The sequence below is a fragment of the Hirundo rustica genome, chromosome 25, assembly GCF_015227805.2.
Source record: "Hirundo rustica isolate bHirRus1 chromosome 25, bHirRus1.pri.v3, whole genome shotgun sequence".
NCBI classification, from domain to species: Eukaryota; Metazoa; Chordata; class Aves; order Passeriformes; family Hirundinidae; genus Hirundo; species Hirundo rustica.
Window position 1 is genome coordinate 3,247,627 of NC_053474.1, and position 19,496 is coordinate 3,267,122.

General features: G+C 63.8%; 3 protein-coding genes across 3 annotated transcripts; 1 reads left to right on the forward strand and 2 right to left on the reverse strand.

Moving 5' to 3' along the window:
• Nucleotides 1-187: 187 nt before the first annotated feature.
• On the reverse strand, nt 188-7,026 carry LCK (LCK proto-oncogene, Src family tyrosine kinase). Its single transcript, XM_040086098.1, has 13 exons — nt 6,947-7,026; nt 6,258-6,364; nt 6,076-6,157; nt 5,900-5,990; nt 5,718-5,816; nt 5,502-5,605; nt 5,254-5,403; nt 4,487-4,639; nt 3,373-3,552; nt 2,885-2,961; nt 2,637-2,790; nt 2,186-2,317; nt 188-730 (listed from the first exon to the last, which is right to left on the reverse strand). The coding sequence occupies exons 1-13, from the start codon at nt 7,008-7,010 to the stop codon at nt 528-530; spliced, it is 1,596 nt and encodes a 531-aa protein (XP_039942032.1). The 5' UTR covers nt 7,011-7,026; the 3' UTR covers nt 188-527.
• Nucleotides 7,027-11,416: 4,390 nt separating this feature from the next.
• Nucleotides 11,417-12,519, reverse strand: FAM167B (family with sequence similarity 167 member B). Its single transcript, XM_040086338.2, has 2 exons — nt 12,226-12,519; nt 11,417-11,957 (listed from the first exon to the last, which is right to left on the reverse strand). The coding sequence occupies exons 1-2, from the start codon at nt 12,517-12,519 to the stop codon at nt 11,694-11,696; spliced, it is 558 nt and encodes a 185-aa protein (XP_039942272.1). The 3' UTR covers nt 11,417-11,693.
• Nucleotides 12,520-13,462: 943 nt separating this feature from the next.
• LOC120763107 (myotubularin-related protein 9-like) lies at nt 13,463-18,874 on the forward strand. The gene is given in 12 exon segments (XM_040086190.2): nt 13,463-13,642; nt 13,644-13,683; nt 14,120-14,312; nt 14,684-14,792; nt 14,957-15,082; nt 15,160-15,333; nt 16,037-16,254; nt 16,989-17,150; nt 17,249-17,390; nt 17,477-17,697; nt 17,772-17,923; nt 18,062-18,874. Coding segments are annotated over 12 exon segments (1,746 nt in total). The 5' UTR covers nt 13,463-13,591; the 3' UTR covers nt 18,220-18,874.
• The last annotated feature ends 622 nt before the right edge of the window (nt 18,875-19,496 follow it).

Genomic DNA, 19,496 nt, shown 5'->3' on the forward strand with positions numbered 1-19,496 from the left:
GTGGGCTCCACCCGCCCCGGGCATCGCCCCGCGCACCCCGCGCCGTGGCAGCCTGGCCCTGCGAGGCCCCCGCCGATGAAAAAGGCCTTTATTTCCCCCCCAAAAAAAAAAAAAAAAAAAAAAAAAAAAAAAAAATTATTATGGGGACGGGTCCTGCGAACGCCGTGCGGGGAGAAGGAGCATCCCGCTGGCCGAGGGGTGCAGTGGGCAGCGCTGCTGCCATCTCCGGGGGGTGAAGGGGGCACAGCCAGAGCGGGGTGAGGTGAGCCCTGGGCAGCTCCTGAGGGGCCGGAGCCTGGCTCAGCAGGGTGGGCACCCGCTGAAGCCCCCAGTGCCGTCCCCCAGCTTTTGGAGGTCTGCTTTGGGCCGTCCATCCCCTCTTGAAGGGTGAAATCTGCCGCTCCGGAGCTGCTGAGCGCTTCAAATCTCCCGTTGCGAGCGTGAGGCAGAGTTCCCCCGCAGCCCAGGGTGATGTCCGTGCGGTCTGTGGGGACGTGGGGCACCCCCAGCACCCCAAAGCGCGGCCCTCAGGGCTGCTGCTGGTACTGGCCCTCGGTGGCGGTGAAGAAATCCTCGAGCACACTCTTCATGAACTCGAAGGTGGGGCGCTCCTCGGGGCTCTCCTTCCAGCACTGCCTCATCAGCTCGTACAGCTCCGCGGGGCAGTTGTCCGGCTGCGGCATCCGGTAACCCCGCTCCAGGTTCTGGATCACCTCGGGGTTGGTCATCCCTGGAGGGTAACGCGTGTGGGGGGCTCAGTTTGGCACCCGGGGGTTGGTCACCCCTGCCAGGACCATGCCCAGGACCTGGTTTGGGTCACAGGAACCACCCCAGGTTCGGTGATTCCTGCCAGGACAATGCCCAGGACTCCGTTTGGGCCACCTCAATGTCACAGAGACCACCCCAGGGTTGGTCACCCCTACCAGGACCCAGTTTGGGATCAAACTGGGTTTCCCCGTGTCACAGAAATCACTCCAGGCTTGGTCACCCTTGCCAGGACATTGCCCAAGATTCAGTTTGGGTCACCCCCATGTCACAGGTGCCACCCTGGAGTTGGTCATTCCTGCCAGGACAATGCAGAGGAGTCAATTTGTGTCACCCCACACCTCGCAGGGACCACCCCAGGCTTGATCTTCTCTGCCAGGACAATGCCCAGGACTCAGTTTGTGTCACAGAAACCACCCCAGGCCTGGTCACCCTTGCCAGGACCATGCCCAGGACCTGAGTTTGGGTCACAGAAACCACCTCAGGGTTGGTGATTCCTGCCAGAACCTTGCCCAGGACTGAGTTTGTGTCTCAGGGACCACCCCAGGGTTGGTCACCCCTGCCAGGACAATGCTCAGGACTCAGTTTGTGTCACAGAAGCCACCCCAGGCTTGGTCACCCCTGCCAGGACCCGAGTTTGGGTCACAGGAACAACCCCAGGGTCCGTGATTCCTGCCAGAACCATGCCCAGGACCCGGTTTGGGTCACAGGAACCACCCCAGGGTCGGTGATTCCTGCCAGAACCATGCCCAGGGCCTGGTTTGGGTCACAGGAACCACCCCAAGGTCGGTGATTCCTGCCAGAACCATGCCCAGGACCCGGTTTGGGTCACAGGAGCCACCCCAGGGTCCGTGATTCCTGCCAGGACAATGCCCAGGACCCGGTTTGGGTCACAGGAACCACCCCAGGGTCCGTGATTCCTGCCAGAACCATGCCCAGGACCCGGTTTGGGTCACAGGAACCACCCCAGGGTCCGTGATTCCTGCCAGAACCATGCCCAGGACCCGGTTTGGGTCGCAGGAACCACCCCAGGGTCGGTGATTCCTGCCAGGACAATGCCCAGGACTCAGTTTGTGTCACAAAAACCACCCCAGGCTTGGTCACCCCTGCCAGGACAATGCCCAGGACCCGGTTTGGGTCACAGGAACCACCCCAGGGTCCGTGATTCCTGCCAGAACCATGCCCAGCACCCGGTTTGGGACCACCCCACCCTCCCAAACCCCGCGGTGCGGGGAGCCTTCCCCCCTTCCACCTGCCGCAGCCCCTCCGCGGGTGTTTTTGGGGGGCAGGCTGTGCGGAGGGCAGGGAGCCAGGCCGGCGGCAGCGTGCGTGCGGCGCTGCATGCACACACTCACACACTCACACACACACACACACACTCGTGGGCGTGCCGGCCCCGCAGCTGCCCGCAAATCCTGACCTGGATACGGGATCCGGCCGTAGGTGACGATCTCGGTGAGCAGGATCCCGAAGGACCACACGTCCGACTTGATGGTGAACGTCCCGTAGTTGATGGCCTCGGGCGCCGTCCACTTAATGGGGAATTTCGCCCCTGGAAAGCGGCGGGAGGGGAGGGGAGAGGATAAAGCGCCCTGGCTGAGCTGGAATCATCCCACTGGTTTGAACCCGATGTGACAACCCCAGCCGGGCTCTGCCGCTGCCTGGGGACGGGCTGGGTTGGGTGGCTCAGCCCTGCGGTGGCCCCCCAAAGCAGGAGCCCCGCATCCCCCTGGGGCTGCGGGGAGAGACGGACAAGGGGAAAACACGTCCTTGCTCCGCCCTCCTGCAGCTGCCCGGAGATCCAGGCTGGCTGCGGGACCCTTTCCCGATGTCCCCACGCTCTGTCACCCCCGGGGCCGGGCTGTGCTCACCCTCCCGAGCCGTGTACTCGTTGTCCTCGATGAGCCGCGCCAGCCCGAAATCGGCGATTTTGCAGCACAGCGTGTCCGAGACGAGGATGTTGGCGGCCCTCAGGTCCCTGTGGATGTAGTTCTTGGCCTCGATGAAGGCCATGCCTTCGGCAATCTGTGATTTGCAATCATTAATTGGTTGCGGTCGTTAATGAGCAGCTCCAGCCCGGTGGGGTTCTCCCAGCGCCGTTCCTCTGCTCGCCCCTCACCTGCGCTGCCATGTCCAGCAGTTTGTTGGTGCTGAGCTTGACCCCTTCCGACGTCTTGAGGAAATCCACCAGGCTGCCTGCGAGGAGAGCAGCGGTTCTCAGCTCCCGGGGGCCGTGGGGTGTCACAAGGGCATTGTGTCCCCCCGCGCCCCTCAAAAAAAAAAAAGCTCTGGGAATGTGGGCAAGAGAAGACAGAAAGTTTTTTTTCTCCAAGCTGGAGGTGGGGAAGAAAAAAGGCAAAGCTTCCCCGGGGCTGGAGGCAAAGGAATGGCTAAAATTAACAAATTTCCACATTTCTGATGAAAATCTTTCATTTCTACTGCTTTTGGAGCCTGCACTGGGAGGTGCTGGAGTCACATCCCTGGAGGAGTTTAAGGAACCACCAGCACAGCGCTCTGGGCCAGTTTAAGTGGAGATTTTTTCCGCAGCTCGGACTTTACCCCGGAGACCTTTCCCAACCTTAAAATTCCGGAGCTCTGTGGCCTCACCCTTCTCCATGAACTCGGTGATGATGTAGATGGGCTCCTTGGTGACCACGGCGTAGAGCCGCACCAGCCGCCGGTGCTGCAGCTTCTTCATCAGGTTGGCCTCGGCCAGGAAGGCGCTGGGGGACATGCTGCCAGCCTTCAGGCTCTTCACTGCCACCTTGGTGTGCCCGTTGTAGAAGCCTTTGGGGGGAAAAATGGGGAAAAACAGGATCCGGACACCAGGCAGCAGTGCCGGACGAGGAGGGCGGGTCTGCGGAGCAGCCCAAGCCAAGGAGGAGATGTTGGAGGGTCCAGAAGTTGGGTGGGAGTTGTAAAGGCTGTCTGAGAGCAGAGTTTTGCACCCCAAAATGGTGTTGTGGGGCGGCTGGAGGGGTTTTGGGGCGGTCACAGCTCGGTGGTGCTGCGGCCGCGCTCGTGGCCAGCGGCAGGCGATGATGTTTGTGTGTGGGGGGGGTTCAGCCCCCGAAGAAGAGCGTGGGGAGCTGGGTTTGGAGCGGGGGGTGGGGCTGGGGGAGCTGGGCAGAGCTGGGAGCACAGGGAGGGATTTGGGGGGACGGCCAGAACCTGCGGGAGTGGGAGCAGAGACCCCAGAGGGCTGTGGGGCAGGGTGGAGGGGAGAGGGGAGGGATGGAGGAGAGAAGGGAGGGATGGAGGGGAGGGATGGAGGGAGTCAGGGAGGGATGGAGGGAAGCCATAAGGGATGGAGGGAAGGCTGGAGGGAAGCAGGAGGGATGGAGGGAAGCAGGGCAGCCCCGGTGGCTTCCCCACCACAGCACTCAGGGAGCAGGAGGGATTTTCGTGGCTGGATCTGTCCCCGAGCCCCCACAGCTGCTCCAGCATTCCAGCCACCAGGGACACTCCCAAGAGGGCACAAAGCCAGCGGCTCTCCAGCTCCGTGATCCCACGAGTCCCCCCTGTGTGCGCCAGCAGAGCAGGGATCCAGGGATGGGAGAAAACAAAGTTTGGGCTGGCTTCTCCCTCCTTCCAGGACTCTCAAAGCCACAGTGCCGCACCTTGGGCCGTGCTGGCTGCTCCACGTGAGATCCCAGCTGGATCCTTCCCCGCTGGAGGATCCTGCTGCTCGCTCCGGTGCCCCGGTTTCACCCGGACTCACCCATCCAGACCTCTCCGAACTGCCCCGCTCCCAGCTTCTCCACCAGCTTCAGCGACTCCCGCGGCACCTCCCACTCGTCCTGCCACCACGGCTTCTGCGGCTTCTGCGTCTGGCACGGCTTGCCCAGGCGGCAGCAGAGCCCGTCGGAGCTGCCTGGGCCAGGGAGGGGCAGAGCTGGGCCAGCGTGGGGCACCCGGCACGAGCCAGGGCTTGGCTGGGGCTTGGGGAGCAGCGGGTCCTGCTCGTGCCATCCCGTGCCATCCCATCCCATCCTGCCATATTCCTATTCCATCCCATCCCCATCCCCATCCCAGCCTGCCATATTCCTAGTCCATCCCATCCTGTCTGGTCTCATCCCACTCAGTCTCATCCCCTCTGATTCTCTCCCATTCCCATTTCATCTTATCCCATAACACCCTGCCCCATTCCATCCCTTGCCCCATCCCACTCCCATCCCATCCCACAACTTTCTTGTCCCATCCTATCCCATTCCACCCTGTCTGGTGCCATCTGCTGTGGGCCCATCCCATCCAGTCCCATCCCATCCCACACCATCCCACCCCACCCCATCCCACCCCACCCCATCCCATCCCACCCCACCCCATCCCATCCCATCCCATCCCATCCCATCCCATCCCATCCCACCCCACCCCATCCCACCCCATCCCACCCCACCCCATCCCATCCCATCCCATCCCATCCCATTCCCGCCCCATTCCCGCCCCATTCCCGCCCCATCCCCGCCCCATTCCCGCCCCATCCCGCACGTGTGTAGTGCTGCACCAGCTCCCTGAGGCTGCCGAAGGGCGCTCGGGGGGAGATGTAGAAGCCGCCGTTGTCCAGGTTCCGGATCTTGTAGTGCTTCACCGTCTCCCCCTGGCTCTCGTCCAGGTCCCGCACGGACAGCGAGTACGAGCCTGGGGTCAGGGACAGGGACAGGGACACCCGTGGGACCCCCGTGGGACCCCCGACCCCTCCCGTGCCTCCCAGAGCCTGCGGGACCCGCGGGGGGCACCTTTGGAGGTCTCGCTCTCCCGGATGAGGAAGGAGCCGTGGGTGTTTCCCGAGGCCAGGAGCTGCCGCTCGGCGTCCTTGCGGCTGATGTTCTTGAAGAACCACCTGGGGACACGGGGCAGAGCTCGGGGCCATCCCGGGCTCTTGTGGGGTGCTCCAGGCTCCTTCCCGGAGCTCAGACCCCGCCGGGACACTGCTGCTGCTGCTCCCTACTCACGGCTCGGGCTCCAGGCTGTTCACCAAAGCCACGAAGTTGTGGGGGATCAGCCCCTCCTGGCCCGTGGTGAGCGACTGCGCCTTCCACCACTCTCCTTCCCTGCAGGGACACAGCGCAGTGAGCGCCCCGTGTCCCCCGCACGGACCCCCGGGGCCGCCGGGGCACCGCCGCCGTTCGCTCACTCTTCCAGCACTCGCAGCTTCTCCCCCTTGCGCAGCCCCAGGTCCCCGTCGTGCGTGGGCTCGTAGTTGTACAGGGCCACCACCAGCTTCTCTGAGGGGACAACAGGAGGGACGCGGGGGTGGCAGTGAGCGGTTTGGGGGCGTCACAGCCACCCCACGCCGCGGCCGCGCCTCACCTTGCATGGGGGAGCAGGGAGGTGACGAGGGCTCGTAGGACACCAGGGGGTCTCGAACCTCGGAGCCGTTGCGGATCAGCCTCTGCCGGGGGACAGGGACCCCGTGAGCCCTCGGGCTGGGGGATTTGGCCGCCTCTGGCGGGGTCTGGCACTGGGATCGGGGTCTGTCAGCCCCTCCTCACCTGGCGCTTGCCGTCGGGCTCGATGGGGTAATTGCAGTGCTCGCAGATGTCGATGTTCTCGATCCAGTCCTCGTCGTAGTCCGAGCTGCAGCAGCAGCCCATGGTGGCTGTGGGGACACAGGGGACGCAGGGAGCCTTGGCACGCCCATGCCTGCCTCTCCTCCTGCTCCAGCACATCCCCATCCCTGCACCCATCCCTGCATCCATCCATCTGTCCATCCATCCATCCGTCCATCCATCATCCATCCATCATCCATCCATCCGTCCATCCATCCATCCCTGGATGCATCCATCCCTCTATCCATCCATCCATCCATCCGTCCATCCATCCGTCCATCCCTGGGCCTGTCCATCCATCCATCCCTGGATGCATCCATCCCTCTATCCATCCATGCATCCATCCCTGGATGCATCCATCCCTCTATCCATCCATGCATCCATCCATCCCTCCATCCATCCCTCTGTCCATCCCTCTGTCCATCCATCCATCCCTCTGTCCATCCCTCTGTCCATCCATCCATCCCTCTGTCCATCCCTCTGTCCATCCATCCATCCCTCTGTCCATCCCTCTGTCCATCCATCCATCCCTCTATCCATCCATGCATCCATCCATCCGTACATCCATCCCTCCATCCCTCTGTCCATCCATCCATCCCTCTGTCCATCCCTCCCTCCACCTCCCACCCCACCTGGCCCATCCCAGCTCCTCAGCTGAACTGGGGCCATTCCCTGGCTCTCCGTCACCAGCATCATTTCCTCCTAATTTATCCTGCCTCCGTTAATTAAAACCACTGAAGTCAATTAATCCCCGGCCCGAGGCCGCTCTGTGTTGTGTGCCAGCTCCTCCCCTCCGTGCTGCTCCCTCTGCTCTCCCTGCACGTAACCACCTCATCGTTAATATCCCATTAGCAATTAACACACCCCAGCAGCTCGGCATTAACGAGGTTTGGCTGCCCAAGCGCCTCCCCCTTCCTAAACGCAGCTCCCAGCTGGATGTGAGCACTTCCAAATTCCAATTCCTCCAATCCCCCCATCCCAGCCCCATTCCTGCCTCGTCGGGGCCGTTCCCTCCAGCCAAACCCCGGAACCCGCGGGGCCCTCGGGGCTCAGCCGCGGTGACGCCGGTGCCCCTGCAGTGCCACCGGAGCGTGGGCACCTCCAGCTCGGCGTGGGCTCTGCAAAACCACCCCGAGAGCGCTGAGCGCGGCACGAAGCCGGGAAAAAGCTCTTCCGCAGAATCCCCGGCGCCCACGGCGGATGGGACCCTCGCCGGGCAGAAACTCGGTTAAACAAAGCCTGGGCGCGGCACTCGGTGCCACGGCTTCATCGAGGTGTCAGGGCACGGGTTGGACTCGACGGCCCTGGAGGTCTCTCCCAGCCTACACGTTCCGGGATTCTGCGGTTCCGTGGAACCTCTCACAGCGTGGGGAAAGGGTTTACCGTCACAACGGGGAGCGAAACGGAAGCGGATTTCTAATCGGAGCCCTTTTCTATATTTAGGTCCGTCAGATTGTATTTTAGCGTTCTGTTAATATGAAGGTTAATTTCTGTATGGTTCAGTTTGAGTTTAGGTTAAGTACGGCTCGGTTAAATTATGTTTTTTGGGTTTGGGGTTTTTTTTTTTTAAGTTCTGTAAAGTTTGGGCCCCGTTAAATTTAGGTTACTTTTTAAGTTTTGATAAGCTTAAGCCCTATAAAGTTTAAGCTGGGCTTCATCTCCAGCCCCTCTCCCCAGGCTCAGCCGGGCTCTTCAGGAGTGGTTCCCGCACGGTTTTGTCACCCCGAGCCAGCGCAGGTGCGTCACCGCCGCGGCCAGGCCCCGCCGTGCCAGCTCTGACGTGGCAGCCAGGCCGTGCAGCTGCCGAGGTCCCGCCGGTGCCCGGTGCCAGGCTGGGCTGGGCTGGGAGCAGCTCTGCTGCGACGCTGGAATCGTTTGTTCCTTCTTTTCCTGCCTGGGAGCCTGGCTTCTCACCAGCACGCTCAAAAATCCTCATTTTCCCGCGGTGCCGAGGGGGGGACACAGCGGGGGGGGCTTGTAGGGGGACCCTGAGGAGGATTTGGGGTCCTCAGGCAGAATTTGGGGTCCCCAGGGAGGGTTTGGGGTCCCCAGGGTGCTGCCAGCCCCTGGTGCCAGTCCAAGCCCCCCAGCCTGAGCTCCCAGGTTTGATTTTCTAGGGTCCAGAGGTGACAGGAACACAAGGGCTGTCCCCACAGGAGCAGGTGACGCGGGATTTTGGCCAGCAGAACGCTCAGGAGTGAGGTCCCCACGCCCTGCAACGCTGCTTTGGGGGCTCAAAACACCCCCCCTGGTGCCCTCAGCTCCTGGTGACACCCATTTGGGGACACATTTTGGCACCCAGGAAAGGGTTCGGCCACGCTGCAGGCGGGGTGACAGCGTCCAGACGCAGATTTTCTTTCGCCTGCCTTATAATCCCCAGCACCATCAAGACTTCCTACATTCCACCTGCCCGGCCAGCAGAGTGAAAAATCCGAAATGCGTCAACACTTTGAGGGGTTTTCTGAGCAGGACCCGTCTCAAGCCCAGCTTTAGGGAGGAGAACAACAGCAAAGCGCCCACATTTCTCAGCCAGAGCAAAGGGACAGCTGAGAAATCCCAAATCCATCGCCCTGACCCCGCCGAGGAGCCGCCCGGAGCTCCTCAAACACCCGCGGCAGAGGCGAGCAGCGCCCGGAGCTGCTTTATTTTTTTTCCTCCCGGGGCTGAGAAGGGAGGTGCTGCTATTGTGCCTTTTCTTTTTTTTTTTCTTACAGCCCCAAGCCGCAGCGTAATTTCCACCGAGCAGCCGTTTCACCTGCGCCAGGGCCGCGACAGAGGGGAAACAAAAAAAAAAAAAAACACAACCAAAAAAACGGGGCCTTTGAAGTCAAGCTTTTCTTTGGTGGCTGCATCTGTGCAACCGAATTTCTTTGTTCGGAGGGGCCCGGCGGGGAGGGGTGTGGAGGTGCCCCCTGCGCGTGTTCAGGTGTGTCCGTGCCAGGTGTGTGCCCCCCTGGCTGGGTTTGGACCCCCCCCGTGCTGCCCTGGTGGTTTGTCACCAGCGTGGGTGGGTGTGAAATCGGGGCTGAGCCCGTGCCCGGTGCTCTGCCAGGGTCACCTGAGTGTCCCCCGAGCCCTCCGGACCGACACCCAGCGCTGGCAGGGACACCGAGGACCGCGTCCCCGAGGCTGCCGCTGCAGCAGGGAGGTGTTTGCACTGAGCCAACACCGAAAAAGAAAAAAAAAAAAAAGAGAATTTCGGAGCGCCTGAACCCCTAAATGGGGCACCAGCCTTGGGGGATCGGCACCGAGCTGCTGCCTGTCCCTCGGCCACCGCCCTGGGGACAAAACTGCTGCTCTGGGGACAAAACTGCTCTGCCCTGGGGACAAAACTCCTCATCTGGGGACAAAACTCCTGCTTTGGCCTGGGGACAAAACTCCTCATCTGGGGACAAAACTACGCATTTGGGGACAAAACACCTGCTCTGCCCTAGGGGACAAAACTGCTGTGCCCTGGGGACAAAACTGCTGCTCTGGGGACAAAACTGCCCTAGGGATAAAACTGCTCTGCCCTGGGGACAAAACTCCTCATCTGGGGACAAAACTCCTGCTCTGGCCTGGGGACAAAACTGCTCTGCCCTGGGGACAAAACTCTTGCTTTAGGGACAAAACTCCTGCTCTGGGGACAAAACTGCCTCTCTGCCCTGGAAATGGGGATTTGGGGAGAGCCCTGTGAGGCCACCGGCGCTGCCACCCCCGGCAGGACCCGCAGGCGGGCGGGGGACATTGGCACAGCGCCTTTTCCCCCCCCCGGGAGCCCCCAGAGGGATGTGCAGCCCGGCCCGGCTCCCCCGACCCCACCCGGCCTCATCCCCCCAAGAACGAGCCCGAACCCCTATTCCCATCCCTGCCAGGGGCGCTCGGAGAGCTCAGCTCACCCCCGTCCCCCCCAGATCCCACCCGGACCCGCAGACCCCTCCCCCGGCTCTCACCTGCGGGCAGCGAGGCGAGGACCGGCCGCTCTCAGTGTCCCATGTCCCCCGGGGCCGTCACATCGTCCCCATCGAGAGCCTGTGGGGCGCGGAGAGGAGCCCCCGAGAGCAGGTGGGATTTTTTTGGGGGGGTTCGGAGAGGAGCCCCCCGAGAGCAGGTGGGATTTTTTTGGGGGGGTTCGGAGAGGAGCCCCCCGAGAGCAGGTGGGATTTTTTTGGGGGGGTTCGGAGAGGAGCCCCCCGAGAGCAGGTGGGATTTTTTTGGGGGGTTCGGAGAGGAGCCCCCCGAGCCCGGCCGCGCCGCCGCCGCCCGCTCCTGCTGTCCCCGCCTTGCCCCGGTTTCCTGCCTCATGAGCAAACTCAAGAGGAGCGAGCTCCCGACCGCAAGAGCGAGTGACAAACCCCGACGGCTTCCTGCCATCCCCGCTGGCGAGGGCGGCCGAGGGGACGCCGAGACCCTCGGGCAGGGCGCTGTCACCTGCCGCCAGCACCCCTGGGTCCCCTGCGCTGTCCCCCCGTCCCCGTGCCCCGGCCCCGGGCTGGCGGTGCCATCCCAGACCCCCCTCTGGCACCCCGGGGTCCCCTCCTGGCACCCTGAGCGCCGTGGGACGCATCCTTGGGCTGTCACCGCCGTGTCACCGCCGTGTCGCCGCCGTGTCGCCGCCGTGTCACCGCAGGCCGGCGGCTGGAGAGCCGCGGTGACAAGGGCCGGAGCCGAGGGGACACGGGCCGGGCTGGCGGCTCTGCTTTGGTGGCAGCTGGCAGCGCAGCGACCGCAGAGCATTGTGCTGGCTGCTTTGATCGAGGGCGAAGCCGCGGGGAGCTCGGAGAAGGGCGGGCAGGAAGCCCAGAGGTGTCGGGGGGAGGTTGTGGGAGCTTCGGGGGGCCGAGTTCGGGCTCTCCTCGTGTGCGGGGAAGGAGAAACAGCTCCCCAAAGTGATCCCTGGGGCACCCCCAGAGCTCCCCTGGCAGGCGGGGGTCTGTGAAAGGCGCATCGCCAAGAGGCACCCTCCCCCAAAAATGCCAAGGTGACACATCTGGAAGGAAAAACACATCAGCTTCACCCTCGCCTCCTTTTATTCCCCTCAAACTCCCCACATCCCCCACCGGGTTTGACCCCGCCACCCTCAGGGCCAAGGCCACAAAAGGCCCCGCGGGGTCGGTGACATCGCCCGGTTCGGTTCGGTTCTGTTCGGGATCGGTCGGTGACATCGCTCGGTTCGGTTCTGTTCGGGATCGGTCGGTGACATCGCCCGGTTCGGTTCGGTTCGGTTCGGGATCGGTCGGTGACATCGCCCGGTTCGGTTCGGTTCGGTTCTGTTCGGGATCGGTCGGTGACATCGCCCGGTTCGGTTCGGTTCTGTTCGGGATCGGTCGGTGACATCGCCCGGTTCGGTTCGGTTCGGTTCGGGATCCCCGAATCAGCCGCGGGTGCCCCGGGCCCGGCTCAGCAGAGGGAGAAGCGCCGCGAGTTGATGTTCATGCGGGTGACGCCGATGTGCTTGAGCGGCGTGGAGAGCAGGAAGGCGGCCTTGGGCGGGATGGTGCACAGCAGGTCCGAGTCTTCCTCGCAGCCCTCGAGGCCGAAGGCGGCGTCGTCCAGCATCTCCTTGTGCCGGTGGCAGGCCTGCTCCACCTTGAGGCGGTGCAGCCGCGCCCGCAGCCGCATCAGCTGCTGCGCCAGCCGCTGGTCCAGCGCCCGCATGTCCCGCTGCGGGAGGAGGGCGCGGCCGTGGGCGCGGTGGCAGCGCGGGGACGGCTCGGGTCGCGCCGTCCGTGCCACCCCCAGAGCGGAGGGAAGGGGTGACCCCCGCCAGGTCACCGCCACCGGCCGCGCCACCCGAAAAATCCCGGGGAAACCCGAGCGCAACCGGCGGGGAGGAGGCAGAGCCGAGGCCGGGAGCGCGCTGACCCCGCCGTGCCCCCTCAGGTGGCGCACGGTTGTCCCCAGCGCTGGCCTCGTCCCCGTGCCCACTCACCAGCTCCGTCCTGAGCCACTCCAGAGCCGCCTCCACGCTGCCAAAGCCGCAAACGCCGCCGTCCTGCGGCTCCCGGGGGTGCCCGCTGCCCCGCTCCGCCCCGCGGGTGCCCCCGGGGCTCCGAGCCCCCCAGCGCTGCCCCCGGACCCGAGCTTCCCACTCCAGGTACGAGGGTCGGCGGGTCTGCAGCTTCAGCTTGGCCGCCAGCGCCTTCACGCTGTCCAGGCTCTCCTCCTCCTCGCAGGTGGGCTCCTCCTCGCCCAGCTCCTTGAACTTCAGCTGGCTGAAGGCCATGGTGGCGCAGAGCCGAGGCCTCCCCCCGAAATCCCCGCTGGTCTCTGCCCCACTCAACGCCTCCCCTCGGGGGAATGGAGCCCCCAGCCCTGAGCACGACCGCGCAGCCCGTGCTCCTGCTGCTCCCGGCTATTTATCCTTTATCCACCCCTCCAGGACGAGCCCGACGGGCAGGAATTTCCTTATCCAGAGGAGTGCGAAGGAGGAGGGTTTTGGGTTTGGTGGTTTGTTTTTTATGTTTTTATTTTTTCTTTTTTTGGCTTGTTATCTTCTTTTTTATTATTTTTTTTTTCTTTTCCTTTTCTTTTTTAACATCATTGTCTCCGCCTGGGAGGAGACAAACCGTTCCCGGACGGAGCCTTCACCGGGCACGGGGGGACGGGAATGATTTATCCCCGGCCTCAGCCGCTCCCCTGCCCCTCGGGGGGGCCCAAAAAAAGCCCAAGGAAGGAAAAAGAAACGGGGGGGGGGGGGTTGGGGGGTGCCCACGGGGGGCAGCCGGGGTCCCGCACCCGGACGGGACCTTAAGGTGGAACCGCGTCCGGATCCGTCCTGCGCCACCTCCTCGGTGCCCGGAGGGACCCGGGGACAGCGGAGGTGGCTCGGGGGTCTCGGCTGCGTCCCCCGGCTCTCTCCTGCCCCGCGGGTGCCCGTCCCTGTCCCCTCCAGCTCCCCCCAAATCCTCCCCCCGCTCCCCCCGCGCCGCTCTCCAGCGCCGCCGTCCCCTCGCGTGTCCCTTCCCACGCTGTCCCCGCGTGTCCCCTCGCTGCGGCACCGCACCAGCGACCGCCCCCAGCCCCGGGCACGGCCCCGGGCGCGGCCGCGTCCCTGCGGACCGGGGCCACCTTAAAGGCGACATCCGCCGGGCCGGGCCGGGCCGTGCGGGGACATCGCCGCCCTCCCGCTTCCACGCCGAGCTCCCCGAACCCTCCCCGCTGCTCCCCCAAATCCCCGCTGACACGCCGAGGATCCCCGCGCCCCCCTCAATCCTCTCCTCGCACCCCGAGGCTCTTCCTTGAGCCCTCGGGTCTCTCTGTTCCGCTCCCAAAAATCCCCCCAAACTCCTCTCCTCATGGCCAGCGCTTCCCCGCGGGCTCCCTGAGGTCCCCTGCCCGCACCCCGCTTTGTCCCCCGAGGTCCGCAGCTGCCGCCCAGCCCGAGCAGGTAAGCGGAGGTGGGGACGGGAGCACCGACACCCACCCACCCTCCTCCTCCTCCTCCTCCTCCTCCTCCTCCTCCTCCTCCTCCCGGCCCCGGCGGTGGCTTTGGGGACAGCACAGCCCTCGGGGACCCCGGCAGCCGCGGGTGCAGCCCCAGCGCGGCAGGGAAGGACCGGCAGCTGCTCCCCACAATCCCAATTCCCCCCCCCAAAAAAATCCCCTCCGGAGCCAGCTCAGCCCCCGCCCCGTGCCTCAGTTTCCCCTTGGCCCGGCGGATGAAGGCGGCACCCGGGCGCGCTGGAGGTGACAAACGCCGGCACGGAGAGGGGACAGCGCAGGGCTGAGCGACGCGCGGGGCAGGGGTTTCCAGGCGGGCCCAGAGCCGCGGGATTTCCCCTTTTTTTGTTTTCTTTCTTTTCCTCCCTCCCCGCGGCGGGCAGAGGCAGCGCCCATGGAGTTCTCGGAGCTGATCAAGACGGCCACGGTGGAGAACGCGCTGCTGTGGCGGCCGGGGCTGCCCGCCGTCAGGGGCACCCTGTGCATCACCAGCCACCACCTGCTGCTCTCCTCCCGGCCCCGCGGCGACCTGGAGCTCTGGCTGCTCATCCGCAACGTGGACGCCGTGGAGAAAAGGTGCGGCTGTACCCCGGGGCTGTCCCCAGGGCTGTCCCCAGGGCTGTCCCCAGGGCTGTCCCCCCCGTCACCCCTGCCTGAGCCGGAGGATCCCCCCCGCGCCCCGTGGGCACCGCCCGGCCGCGTCCTTCCTCTTCCTCCCGGCCCAGCCGCGGGCATCGCCCTCCTCTCCTCCTCAGAGCGCCCAATCTGGGCCGGTACCCGCGGACTGGACACCACGTCCGGATTTTTTGGCTCTCTCTTCTGTCCCCGTCCCGGCTGCGCGGCAGATGAGAGCCCGGAGGGAGCCCCGGCCGGGGACGGGGACAGCTCGGTGCTGTCCGTGTGTCCCCGTTTGTCCCCTTGACCCGCCCCCGTCCCTCCTCCCGCAGGGTCTGCGGCTCCTCGGGCACCATCACGCTGCGCTGCAAGGACCTGCGGGTGCTGCAGCTGGAGATCCCGGGCATGGAGCAGTGCCTGAACATCGCCAGCTCCATCGAGGTGAGCCCCGGCCGGCGAGCCAAGGGTTGCGCCGTGGGAAGAAGCGCTGCCGTGTTTGCTCTGGCTCCGGCGCGGGCTGGGTAAACACGCGGCTCCGGCAGCGCTGGCACCGGCCGTGCCACGCGGGGCCGGCACACGGGGACATCGCCCTGTCGCCGCCGCAGGCGCTCTCCTCGGTGGACTCGGTGATGATGATGTACCCCTTCTTCTACCGACCCCCGAGCCTGCGCCTGGAGCAGGGCTGGCACCGGTTCCCCCTGGAGCGCTTCTTCCAGCGCCTCTCCTCGCAGGTGAGCCCCGGGCGGGGGACACGGTGCCACCCTCGCCCCGCCGGGCTCGCCGCTGATGTCGCTTTGTCCCCCCCCAGACGAGCCAGTGGCGGCTGAGCACCGTGAACCGCGACTTCAGCGCCTGCCCCTCGTACCCCCCGGCCGTGATCGTGCCCGCGGCCGTGGGCGATGACACGGTGGCAAAGGCGGCGCGGTTCCGGCAGGGCGGGCGCTTCCCCGTGCTCAGCTACTTCCACCCCAAAAACGGCACCGTGAGTCCGTCCTGCCCTCGGGGGGAAAGGGGCCGGGAGCCCCCCGAGCCGCAGGAGGGGGGATTCCATCTCCGCAGAAGGGCTGGGAGGGATTTCAGGGGTTCCATCCCCATAGAATCCCAGAGCTGGGTTGGGATTTCAGGGGTTCCATCCCCATAGAATCCCAGAGCTGGGTTGGGATTTCAGGGGTTCCATCTCCGCAGAAGGGCTGGGAGGGATTTCAGGGGTGCCATCCCCATAGAATCCCAGAGCTGGGTTGGGATTTCAGGGGTTCCATCCCCATAGAAGGGTTGGAAGGGATTTTAGGGATTCCATTGTCACAGAATCCCAGAACTGGGCTGGGATTTCAGGGATTCCATCTTTATAGAATTCCAGAAATGAGTTGGAAGGGATTTTTGAGCTCATCCCATTCCACCCCTGCCATGGGGACACCTCCCACTGTCCCAGGCTGCTCCCAGCCCCAGTGTCCAACCTGGCCTTGGGCACTGCCAGGGATCCAGGGGCAGCCACATCTTCTCCGGGGATTCCATCCAAAATCTGGCACTGGGAGCCATTCCCTGTGTCCCGTCCCTCCATCCCTCATCCCCAGTCCCTCCCCAGCTCTCCTGGAGCCCCTTTAGGCCCCGGGCTCCTCTCTGAGCTCTCCCTGGAGCTTTCTCCTCCCCTCTCTGGACACTCCCGCCCGTCCCGCGCTCTCCTCCAGGCGCTGCTCCGCAGCAGCCAGCCCCTGACCGGCCGCAACCGCCGGCGCTGCCGCGAGGACGAGCAGCTGCTGGGGACGATCCTGGACCAGGGCGAGCAGGGTTTCATCATCGACACGCGCTCGGCCCAGGCGGCCAAGCAGGCCCGGATGAGCGGCGGAGGCACCGAGCCCAAATCCTCCTACCCGCAGTGGAGGAGGCTGCACCGAGCCCTGGAGAGGTGAGGGCTGCGCCTTGTCCCCTTGGGGAAACCCGGGAATCGCCTGGGACGGATCCAAGCTCGGCCCAGGGAGGGAACAAAGCCGGGACCGAGGCGGGTGGGAGGTCAGGGAGGGGTTAACAGAGCGAGCCCCGCTGGTTGGAGATGTGTAAGGGCGAGTTTGGACACCTGTCCCCAGGGAGAACCCTATGAACGCCCAATAAAATGTCTCTGGATGCTGCCTGAGGTCGTAAAATCCTCTCGGAGCTGTCGTTGTCCCCATCAGCCAAACCCGCACTGGGGTCCCGGGGGTGTCCCCCCTCCTCTCGCTGTCCCCCGTGTGACGTGGGGACACGCCGGGAGCCCGGAGGCTGAAAATTTCACGGTTTCTGCCTTAAAAGGGGCTGGGTTTTACACATTTAAGATTTTGGGAGGGGGTTTTTGAGATGGAGCAACAGCGCCGGGGTTGCGGGCGAGTAGTTTGAACAGCACCGGGTGATCTCAGGAGGTGAAAAAGCTCAGATTTAAGATTTCAGCAGTAAATTACAGTAAAACGCCTGAAACCAGACGCACGGCTTTGGGTGCTGCCAAAGTCCTTATTTTTTACTTTATTTCTTCACGGGTTTAGGTGGGATTTTTTTGCAATCAGGTGAAAAAAAAAAACAACAAACCCCACCTCTGCTCTGCAGGCCTTGAGTCGCTCTATCAGCAGCCGTGGTGTGTCTGTGTGTGTGTGTGTCTGTGCCCTCCCTCAGGGGCCGCCCGCTGCAGGAGAGCTTTTCCCGGCTGGTGGAAGCGTGCAGCGACCCCGCGCCGAGCGTGGAGCGCTGGCTGTGCCGGCTGGACGCCAGCCGCTGGCTCGGCCACGTCAAAGCCGCCCTGAGCACGGCCTGCCTGGCCGCCCAGTGCCTGGACAGGTGAGGGGAGCTGCGCCTCGCCCGCTTTTCCCCTCTCCCCAATCCTCCCCCCTCCACCCAAAAAAAAGCGCCGGGCGTCACGGCCGGGCTCGCGGCAGGGAGGAGCGCACGGTGCTGGTGCACGGCGCCGAGGGCACGGACGCGACGCTGCTGGTGACGGCGCTGGCGCAGCTCATCCTGGACCCGTCCTGCCGCAGCCTGGAGGGGTTCCAGGGGCTGCTGGAGCGCGAATGGATCGAGGTGAGAGGCGCGGGGAGCGGGGCCGGGGGTGCGCCGGGGGCGCGGCGGGCGCGCTCACCCCGTGTTCCCGCGGGGATCCCTCGCAGGCCGGGCACCCCTTCCAGCTGCGCTGCGCCCGCTCCGCCTCCTGGCACGGCCGAGGGAAGCAGGAGGCGCCGCTCTTTGTCCTCTTCCTCGACTGCGTGTGGCAGCTGAGCCGCCAGTTCCCGCTGTCCCTGGAGTTCGGGGAGCGGCTGCTGCTCACCCTCTTCGACAACGCCTACGCCTCCGCCTACGGCACCTTCCTGTGCAACAACGAGAGGGAGAGGTGGGTGCCCAGGGCACGGCCACGGCCAAACCCGGCCCCAGAAGCCCTGGGGTGACCGAGGGGTGCCCCCGCAGGAGCCTGTGCAAGGTGAAGGAAAGCACGCACTCGCTCTGGGCCTGGCTGAACCAGCCCGAGGAGAAGCACAAGTACCTGAACCCCCTCTACTCGCACAACCCCCTGGTGATCTGGCCCTCCGTGGAGCCCCAGAGCATCCAGCTCTGGCAGGGTGAGCTGCCCCGAAATCCCACCCCAATCCCATCTCCTCCTCCTCCCTCCCGCAATCCAGGCTCAGCTCCCGGCCGGGCTGCCTCGGGGGGAGCCGCTCTGCCTGCCCCCAGGCAACTCCCAGCCCCTTCCCCTCCAGGATTGTTCCTCCGCTGGATCCGCCCTTCCCAGCACCTGGATGAGGCTCGGGAGGAGATCCAGAGGTTGGTGCAGGGGAAGAATTCCTCCTCCAGCAAGGAGAGCAGAGGGAGAAGGCAGAGCCCTGCCGCCGCTGCTGGGACAGAGGGCGGAAGATGAAGCGCGGACACTCGGGTGCCCGTGGGATTTGGGACAAGGTGACGCTGGGTTTTCCCATGGGAAGGGCTGTGCAGGACACAGACCCACGGAGAGCTCTGGGAGAGGGGACAGAGCCCCCCTGTCCCAGCCTGTCCCAGCCCAGCCTGAGCTCCTCGCAGTAAATCTCTCTCCCCAGCCCTTGCCTGCGTCCCGCTCTTCCATAGGGAATCTGCTCCTTCCCACGGGGAATTCAGCAGGGCCTGAGGATGGCTCTGGAGCCGAAGGGCAGATCACACAAAAAAATAACAGGAGATCACAGAAAAAAAACCCAGGAGATCACACAAAAACAACCCAGGAGATCATAGAAAAGAAACAGGAGATCATAGAAAAAAACCCAGGAGATCACAGAAATAACCCAGCAGATCACACAAAAAATATCAGGAGATCATAGGAAAAAACCCCAGGAGATCACACAAAAACAACCCAGGAGATCACAGAAAAGAATCAGGAGATCACAGAAATAACCCAGATCACACAAAAAAAACCTCAGCAGGTCACACAAAAAAACCCCCCCAGGAGATCTTAGAAAAGAAACAGGAGATCATAGAAAAAAACACAGGAGATCACAGAAAAAATCCAGATCACACAAAAACAACCCAGGAGATCATAGAAAAAAAAAAACCCAGAAAATCATAGAAAAAACCCCAGGAGATCACAGAAATAACCCAGCAGATCACACAAAAAAAACCCCAGGAGATCTCACAAAAAAACCCAGGAGATCATAGAAAAAAACCCAGGAGATCACAGGAGACCACACAAAAAATCTAGATCACACAAAAACCCCCAGGAGAGCACACAAAAACCCCCAAGAGATCACACAAAAACCCCCAGGAGATCACACAAAAACCCCCAGGAGATCAAACAAAACCCCCAAGAGATCAAACAAAACCCCAGGAGATCACACAAAACCAACACCTCCCCACAAAATCACCCCCCTGTCGTGCCAGCGGCTCCCAGCCGGGCGCCAGCCTGGGGAATTCTGCCCTTGGGCCCAGTTTTGAGGAAGGAAAGAGCTAAAAAAACCCCACCAAACCCAGCCCTCTGGAGAGACAGCAGGGTGTGAGGGTGAGGATGTGCAGCACGAGGAGCAGGAAATAACTGTTCCATGAGGAAAGCTGCCCGGGGGTCAGCCCAGCAGATAAAACACAGCAGGAACGATCCCTGGCTGCTGCACTTCCAGCCTTTTCACACTCCAGGGCTGTGCCTGAGGCTGGGAACTCCCTGGGAAGGAGTTCATG